General features: G+C 32.9%; 1 protein-coding gene across 1 annotated transcript; it reads right to left on the bottom strand.

Moving 5' to 3' along the window:
* Window positions 1-762: 762 nt before the first annotated feature.
* Window positions 763-2,700, bottom strand: LOC145040144 (bidirectional sugar transporter SWEET6a-like). Its single transcript, XM_078988119.1, has 6 exons — window positions 2,620-2,700; window positions 1,975-2,011; window positions 1,667-1,883; window positions 1,428-1,589; window positions 1,212-1,331; window positions 763-1,112 (listed from the first exon to the last, which is right to left on the bottom strand). Exons 1-6 carry the CDS (start codon window positions 2,663-2,665, stop codon window positions 996-998), a joined length of 699 nt encoding a protein of 232 aa, XP_078844245.1. The 5' UTR covers window positions 2,666-2,700; the 3' UTR covers window positions 763-995.
* Window positions 2,701-10,096: the final 7,396 nt, after the last annotated feature.

The raw sequence follows: 10,096 nt of genomic DNA, 5'->3' as shown, positions 1-10,096 counted from the left end.
TTACAATAAATAATGATCGATACAGTTACAAATAAAGTATCAAACTTTGTTTAAAAATAATTGTATGTAAATCTATGATTATTGATTATGATTTTTAAAGTTACTTAATTTTAGTTTTTATTTATTTTTTACTTTGTCAAACCGTGTATAACCTAGTAAGTAAAAATATAGGTTTTGAGAGATAGATGATGGCTTTAATGGTAGCAGGTATGAGTTTATCAAGTAAATAATGTCTAATATGATTAATCATTTATCATTTTCGTAATTATTTCTATATTAACCATTAATACTTATGAACATCAATACTTTAGAGCATCAGCAATAACTTGACGGATTAGTTAACCACAAAACTGTAGAAATAAATATAAAATGATAAACCAAGAGTAAATCATATGATAAAAAAAAGTAGATATATCTTACCAGATATGTGGCAGAATTCGTGGAAAGTTATCCGAAGTATAACAACATATAAGTTGTTTTAAATAAAATTCTACAATCATATTAATAATATAGTTTTATAATCATAATTGTTAGATCGTTGTTTTAAATAAAATTCTACAATCATATTAATAATATAGTTTTATAATCATAATTGTTAGATCATGTATTTTGACTTTACCAAATACATGGCACTAATATATTTAAACCATATCCTTTAAAAATTTTCAATTTAGTTATCATATATATTAGAAGAAACCAAAAAAAATCATATATAATTATACCACAAAGACAAGTCCTAATATATTAAAAATCTAAGAATAATCATCCCAAAGTCAAAAACCAAAACTTTCAAACATTCAAAATCTCAAAACCTAACTAAAAGAAAAAAAAACTAAAAAAACCAAACCCCTTCAAAACCCTAAAAATCCAAAATGTTTCAGAAACCTAAAAATCCAAACCCCTTCAAAACCTAAAAATCCAAACCTAAATTTACATTATATCAAAAGGGTACCAAAAGGTCCTTCAAACAGCAAATGTCATTTCTGTAAAAATTTTCAAGCCATCTGTACTTCAGACGCCGGCGTTTTGCTCTTCCTTGGAGTTGTTCGCCAGAAAATTGCATATAAAACAAGCTGCACAAACCCAGAAAGAGCCCCAATACCATTCGCAATCTGCAATTTCAAAATACAAAATTTAGCATTTACGATTGAATTAATTTCTAGTTAATTGGATGAAGAAGATTAATTGAAAACATTTAACAGATTAATTACCAGAATGAACCAATCCCATTTGAGAAGAGCATAAGTCGTCCAGCAACAACCGTTCAAGAACGCAGCTAATGAAAGATAGAATGGCATGTATTCGACACTCTTTGTTTTTATTACTTTCCACTGTTGTGTTTTCAAAATAAATGAAATCAATCAGAAATGTTGAATTACTCATGAGTCATGATGCAGATAGATAAAAGAGAAAGGAGATCAACTTACCATGATAGTTAGAGGGGAAGTGTACATGCCAATTCCAAATACAATACAGAAGATCCCAATGAAGGTTGATCTAGCATCATGGGTGTGGAACAATCCTAAATCCAAACCTGCAATAACACCAAGGCCAACAAGCTCGGCAGCTAAAAACCCGAATATCTTTTTCTGTAGAAGAAGAATAGGTATAAGAAAGTTTAGATATAATCAAAAAATGGATGAAGATCGAAGTACTCAAAACGTACCCTATGACTATTATTGCCATATAATAGGAATGAGCTGAGATAAATAAGCTCCAATGCAAGACCTATGGCGTTGATGGTGACGACAAGAGTGCTGTCTGGATGATTGATAGGTAAGCCATAGAAGATCCATAGCAAACAGTTCATGACACATGCTATGTAAGGATCTGGTGAGAATTCCTCCACTGATTTGTTCTTGAAGATTCTCCATATCGTAGGCCTGTGATTTACCAGTTTTGATTACATGATATGATCACAATATAGAAAGAACAACAAATTTAGGTGTATAGTCATAACGTATAGGAGCTTACGAGGGAGAGATAAACAGACCGAAAGAGATGACATTCCCTGTGGAATTGAAAGTTATGAACATGAATTAGTGTTGATTATTGAATAAGTACGTAGAAGAAACAATAATTAAAATTTGAAATATGAAGTTGAACAGATGAATCGTAGTATAGCTAAATAGAATTATTTCATCCGTTTCAAACTAAGAGCAAGTTGATTGTAACAGATTGATAAAAAGGGAAGAAACAGCGAAAACAAATATGAAATTTTCTTTTACTATCATTTTCAAGTATACCATCGTCGACCTAATTCACATCATGTTGATCGACTAACGGTTTCAGATTCAAACAATCAAGATCATTATTCACTTTTGTTTGTAATCAGTAAAACGTAAACAGTTTAATAAACTATCAATTTTGCGAACTATTTCTAGTTATCTAACTAAATCAAAACGTCAAAACTTCATGAAATCTCGATACATGCGTTTTTAATGTCGGTTTCAGAACATAAACATATGCATTTTTAAGAAACGACAGTCAAAAAATCTAAATCTATATCAAAATGCTCCACATACATATAACGTATATATAGGAACGATTAATAGATCCACCATGAAATCACCGATCGAGCAGTTAATTGGACAAAAAAAATAAAAAAACGAAACGTACCAATGATTCCAACAATCGTGCGTATCTCATCATTATTCATCACCATCTTTGGAAGGCAAACGAAGAAGATTAAGAAAAAGTGAGAAATGATTATTGATAAATGAATTCAGCGCAGCATGGAAATGATGTTATATATAAGCGCCAATCCGAGTTCTACTTTAATCGGATAACATCTTAGTCCCCCAAAATACTACTATGATTCAGTTTAAAAATACAAATTTATCCATTAGTTTATCCTTTTAATAACTAGACTAGATAACAAACTATAAATACGGATTACAAAATTGTATATCCTCAAAAAAAATTTAAATTTTAGAGTGTAAAAGTTTTATTTTTTTAAAAGGTAAATTGTTTTTAATTAATTTTAATTTGCAGTTGAACTTCTAAAATCATAACTAAAACCACAATATTTTTTAATCTGATAACATCTTAGTCCCCTAAAAGTGATACTATTACTCAGTTTAAAAACACAAAATTATCTATTATTTTTTTCCTTTTAATAACTAGACTAGATAGCAACCTTAAATACGGATTACATACATCCTAAAAAAAAATTAAAATTTTACAGTCTAAATTTTTTTTTTTTTTTTTTTTTTTTTGAAAAAAGATAAATTATTTTTGATAAATTTTAACTTGGAGTTGAACTTCTAAATTCATAACTAAAACCACAATATTTTTTAAAATTGATAATTTTAGATATTCTATATAACATAAAATACCACAAGAAATCTCACCTTTAATTAGCGACACCACTTTTTTTGCAGCAATACATGCTTTAGCAGCAACATCAGACCGGACCGTTGCTAAAGGTGTCATCGCTAATATATATCTTTGACCGGCTATCCATATGATAGTGAAAAATGAATCGTGGCCCTACGTTTGTTTGTTGATCCAACAAGTAGGGTTTAACTTCGTCCATATATAATAGCGGTGACACCGTCACCACTATTACCAAAAAAAAACCTATGAACAATTCCCTCCAATGAGTTGCCGCTATTACCTCTTTGTCGCTGCTAATGGTTAGTCCCTTTAGTTCGTCCCATGTCCCATAACTAGGTGTGCTCCCATTTGTTTCCCCTTTTGATTTCTCCGATGATTCTTTGATTTCCACCCTCACCAGCTTCTCCAGTAGTGTTGTTAAGATTCTACTTGTTGGATTCAGGTGAGTTTGTTCACTATACTATGTAGGACACTAGGTGTCATGTTATGCAAGATTGGCTTTCTAACTTTTGCATGAAAGATTGTGGTTGGACAACAACACATATGTGAAATACCGTGGTTGGATCACAACACCAATATAAAAGACTATGGTTGGATCATATCATTTTTATGAACGACTATGGTTGGATCAACATAGGAAAGACTATAGTTGGATTGTAGCTACAAAAGTAATTGTCAGATTATGATTGGATCATATCATTCACATTAGTATGTGGTTGGGTCACATCACCTCTAAAAAAACAATGGTTAGATCACATCACCTATATGAAAAACTGTAGTTGGATAACAACACATATATGAAAGACTACGGTCGAATCACAACACATAAATGAAAGACTATGATTGGATCATAGTAGGAAAGAATGTGGTTGGACTGTAACAACATAAATGATTGCCAGACTATGGTTGGATCATAGCATTCACATTGGTATGTGGTATCTTGGAGAACTCACTAAGCTTTGTGCTAATAGTTTTCGTATTAAAATATTTAAGGTACTTTTGGTGGCAAATGGAAGGGGCAGCTTGATTGTATATCATCCATTCGAGATTTCACATTTTATGAATTTTGTTTATTACTCTAATAACTGGTTGTAGGATTTGAACTCGTGTATTAAACATTTTATTTGGTATGAAACTTGAGATGGTTTTGAAATAAAAAAAATTACTCTATTTTTTTGGGATGTTACAAGTTAGCATCACAACCTTGGTTTGAGGGATTCAGGTTAGCACTTGGTGCATCTAAACTCAAACTGAGGACTGAAGGATTTAATTTATAAAAAAGTTTTCTGAAAAGTTTTTACAAAAGAAAAGGATATGATGTGTACAATCAGTCGGAGCTAAAGTAAGTGATTCCCAGAATATTTATATATGTTGATGTGTTATATGTGTTGTAGTATGATATGCATTATAAAACTTAGAATAAAGATCTACTTAGGATTTTAGGGTAGAATGCTTGCTGACGAGAGATGCCTTTTCTGCCTGTAATGTGAGTTTTTAGAGATATGTGATAGCGTGTAGGCTAAGGATCTTTTAGGAATTGCATGTTAGAATTATCTGATCTTTATGATTCCTTGGTGCCTGATCGATTTGCTGCTCGAATGTTGTTTATTTTGTACTATTTGATACCTATCCTGATATTAGCTAACTATTAAGATAATGCGTTAGGTTACATGCCATAAAGATTAAATAGTTTTAGAATGCTTAATTTTGCTCTATATGTGTAGCTCTTGTTTGAGTCTAACTGTTGTAGTGCAAGATCTTTCAATCGAAAAACTATTTATTTTTTGTTGCATGTAATTATATTAGTAAGATAGTTAGTTGACATTGGTAGAAGTTTTTTCTTTGACTGATAGCAGGGTGAGGTGGGATTCTTAGTGACCTAGGAACAGTGTTAGAATGTGCTAATGTGGGTATATGCATAAGAGGAATCCTATAAGGATAATATAGGAAGAATAGTGGTTTGTACTCGTTAGGGTGTGGGTATATGTGATTAGAATGGTTAGAAGTGTTTGTGTGTTGTGATTTGGGAACTTTAAGACAATTCTTGGGATGAATACACATAGGTGTGGAAGATAGTATAGAACCGTACTACCAGAAGAAGAGGATCCGTATACGGATCAGGAAGATTTGAAAAGGTTACTAAGGAGTTATTTGAGGGTAGAAATTGTGTTTTGGAACCATGATTTGTTTTAATCTATTTATGTCTCTTTCGGTAATATGGTTATGGTTAGAAAGGATGAGAATGATCTTGGTTTTGGTTTGGCCCTGGTGGTCGTGGTGGTTTTGGTCTGAATGTTGCAGACTTGTACAAGATGGTTAATTTGAAAGTCTCAAGAATTCATCTCAAGATGTTATCAATAGGATTCGTGAGACACAAGGAAGAAACGTTAGTGAAAATCAACATGGGGATTGCATGCTTATCGAAGTTGGTTAGCTGATGACTGGAGTTATCGATTGCTACATCAAGGTTATATTTTAGTCCCCCTATATTTGAGGAGAAGAGAGAAAGATCGAGCATATGATTTCAGATTCGGAATGAAGGCCCAATAGAGGGTGAGATAGTAGGTGCGAGTCCAAGCACCACCAGAAGTGAGAGATTCAAGGCTTTGGGTATTTGTTTAGATGATATAGGTAGTTGCGGTTGTCGTGACAAGTATGTGAAAAATAAAAGGGTTCTCTTTGTAACACCATAAATTTTCAAACAAAATTTTTCATTTTAAAAATCACGTGGTTCTGATAAACATAGTTCACAAATCTCCAAATGATAATTTATCAAAACACATGTTCATAAATTATTCAAAAACAATCCAGGATCCTCAAAACATAACTCCGCCTCGTGTGTAAAATCAAGCCGACGCCTTCCCGTGATCCTGAGAAGTACCTGAAACACATAACATATAACACGGTATACTCGAATAAGAACCTCTGGTCAATGTTGTTGGATTAGTGTCTAAGTCCATAACTATTTTGGTATGTATTTGACCCGATGGTGCATGGTCCTTTTGGGTTGCCTTCACCAAAGCAACTTGATAGGATGAATTATGGAGAGAAATGATTAAATATGATTTATTAATATATTATGAGAATAATATATTAAAGGAGAAATCATATTGTTTAATTAATATTAGTCAAGAATTAATAAGAATTAAGTTTGTGGCTAAAAGACATTAATTAAAATTAAGGGACTTGAACTGTTAATTGTATAATAGTTGAATATTGAGGTAATTGACTCAATATTAAAGGGGGTGGATGAATTCTATGGGGAAACCTATTAGAAATTGTCCAAAGGCCTTTAAGTAAGGGGTTCATGGGTTGCTTATGGCCTAAACATCCAAACTAGGGTTTCCTTATTAGATAATCCTAATAGCCTCACTATTTAATGACCCCTTGGGCACCAAAAACGTGGGCAATTGAATCCTTAGGGTTTCTACATGTTTTTGAGTGTCTCCTTCTCTTCTCTTCTTCATCCTCTTGCTCTTGGTGTTTGTGAACCATTAGAGGAGTGACATTTGTGACTTTAAGTTTTCTAAAGTCAATACAAGAAGGATTTGAGATTGTTATTGCTACATAACAATCAAGGTATGATCTAAGTATAATGAGGTACAAAAGTAACTAAATGTTTTTACAAATTCCCATTCTTAGTTACTTTAGGCAAAAGTGAATTGATGAAATTCCATGAAATTACACTTTGTGCCCTTGCGAAGACGTTAGTGGAGTGTGTGGTTTACCGGCACACTAAATGGTTCTAAGCAAAGGTAGCAAAGGGTGACTCAATGTTTGTCATTGTTCGGTGGAGTGTGTGTGGTTTACCGGCACATCGAATAGGTGACCGTAACATGTGAGGGCACCATGTAAGTTTGCATGGTTATTCACACCCGCTTTGTGATCCTTGGCATCCCAGTCACAAACAAGAGGGGCATATCGAGATTTAAACATGCCATTGAAAAGTTCAATGAATCTCAAAGGATCTAGGAGTTTTCATAGATTTAAAACTTAAATTTCTTTTTCGTTTTTCATGGTGGAAAATTAGTGAATCGTCATTCACTTACCTTCAAATATTCTGCAACTAGATTACGGCATCCCTTTTCTAGGTTGTAGCGTATTGTGTTGGGTCCTAGCCTTAATATCTCATTTGGGTGATTTATTAAGGACTCAATCTATCAACTAACTTGAATTTATGTTTTCTCCCGTTTTGTAGATGTCAAAGTTCGACAACTATGATCTTCCCAAATCCCGTGGAACAAGCTTTCCACATAAAGATGATATTCCAAGATTCGATCGAGGAACAAGAAATCATGCTTCACTTCCCCCTCCTCCTTCCGTTGTTCTCCCTAACCCACAAGATCGAAGAATTGAAAGGTTCAATGTCACTAAATCCCTATTGAAAATGAAACATGAAGATGGTAAACCGGTGTGTGCCCACATTCTAGGAATGAAATCACACATTTATAGGTTGAAAATGTTGGGTGCATCATTCCCTGATGAGTTGGCTATAGGCTGGGTTCTATAGTCACTCCCTGAATCATATAATGAGTTTAAAAGAAAGTATTATATGATGGATCATGACGCAAACCTCATTGACCTAACTTACATGCTCATTGCTGCTGAATCAGAAATGGTTTGGCAAAGAGATGGAGCATATTTGTTGGGAGAGTCAACCAACCATGCTTCCGAGGACGTCCTAGGAGAACCGACCTGCGTTTGCTGCCAAGAGAAATGGTGTTGGATACAAGTCTGTCCTAAGAGCCTGAAGAGTCCAGAAGATGGGAGAGTCAAAAAGTATGGCTACACTTCAGGTATAATCCACTATCTAACTCCATTAAGTTCCTATTCGTTGATTCTTAATACATAATGTGATAAGATTGCATTTGAATGTTTTGCAGGATCAGTGAAAAGAGAGGAAGCTTGATGAAAGATCAAGATAAATCTAATCATGAAGAAATAGATCTTGATCGCATGGATTTGAAGATTAGATTTTGAGTTTAGAGAGTTATAATAGAGTTGTTAGGAATATTTGACTACATAGTTTTTCAGTTGATTTTTCATTGTAAGGACAAATGTTTTCCACTGCTTTTATGAATAAAATAAATTTTTAGTTTGACTCATTTATTTATTTGCAATGAAATCGTTATGAAAAAATGGTGTTTGCATATTTCTACAACAAATAGATGTGATTCTTAATGACGAGAATTTACCTAATAGGGAAAGTTTTCATCGCCCAAGTTTCAATTGGATAAAGACTTGGAATCATACAACAAGTATTGCATGATAAATGAGAAGTTTCATATTTGGAAATTAGACTAATTCGTTGACAAAGTGTCAAGTGAAGGACTAGAAGCTCGAGTACACAAGGTTATGTGTTGATCAAGTCCACCACAAGAATAACAAAGATATTCATCATGATTTACTAAGGTTAAGTAAATATGATTATACTTATAAGATTAAGTGTAATTCTTTGTTGATTGAAAAGGTTTAAATCAATAGTAGAACGAATAAGAAGAATCAAGTAGGCAGAAAGATAAAAAGTTCACTATTCTAAGAAGAAGGGAGAGTACCTTTTATTATGTTTTATGATAGGTCTTAATGATTAAGAACCTTATCTCAATTGATCCTCTAAGTGAGTCTTTGTGCAATTGTATGTCTAAGAAGAGGAATCGAGAATTGAAGAAATGGTTAAATCAAGAAGTCAATCATACTTCGTTCCAAAACAAGTCTTAAAGTTAAGATTGTGACATTGAGTGACAAGTATTAAGAAGGTTTATAGCATTCACCAAATGTGTAAAGTTGTGATGTCTTGGATAAGACAAAGACCAACTAGGACCAATTTTGTGAAGTGTTTTGTCTTGATAAAAACTACACTAACTCTTGAATATTTGTTTATCAAGAAATGTTTTATTGACAAGAGAATCTTATATGTCAAGGAGTCAGTGGGAGTCTTAATAATCTTGAAAGGTTTCAAGAACAAATCAAGAATAAACCTTATCGAACATCACTAACACACGACTTTAAGTTTACAACCTATCGTGTTGATGTTATCTTGTTTCTGTGCCGTTCCAATCGAGTTAATTATGCATATGAGTTCTATGAGTTCTCATTTGAATGCATAAAAGGCAAGGACCTTGATCAATAAAAAGTACATTGATAGGAAAGGGTGAGCTGCTTAAATACTTGGAAGACATGGTGGGCAGCCGTGTCACCATAAGGCAAGAGATCAGGATTAAGAAAGTTCGGTCCATAAGAGTTTGGATGTGTTGCAAACTTTGGTTTTGACAAATTCGCATGGATAAAAACACACACACCGTTAAAATCTAAGTGTCATAAGATTTCCTCCCTCATGAAGATGGATGTGAAGAAATGCTTTCACTAAGAGAGATTTTAAAAAGATAGTGATTGTGAAATTATATTCTCAAATTCGATTATGGTTACGGTATCCCTTCCAAGATTCGAATTGTGAGGTTTGGCAATTAGTCTTAATTGTTTAGACACACATATGAGCTATCTAAAGGAAAGGTGTATAAGCTTAGATAAAGGATTATCAAATCATTAGATATTAGAAACATGAGCTTAAGAAATTCAATAGGTATTGTTTTTTTTTTTTTTTTTTTTTTTTTTTTTTTTTTCTTCTGATGAAAGTTAAGCTGTTTCTGAATACATGTCAAAGCTAGTGGGAGCATAAGTGTTATGTTTATAATAATCATCATGATAGTGGGAGCATAAATGTTATGATTGTATGATTATTAAGGCAAGTATTGCAAGT

Source organism: Lactuca saligna, chromosome 4 (genome assembly GCF_052625555.1).
Source record: "Lactuca saligna cultivar CGN05327 chromosome 4, ASM5262555v1, whole genome shotgun sequence".
Classification (NCBI taxonomy): Eukaryota; Viridiplantae; Streptophyta; class Magnoliopsida; order Asterales; family Asteraceae; genus Lactuca; species Lactuca saligna.
The sequence above is the reverse complement of the archived record's forward strand: the minus strand, read 5'-3'. Positions and strand labels throughout refer to the sequence as shown.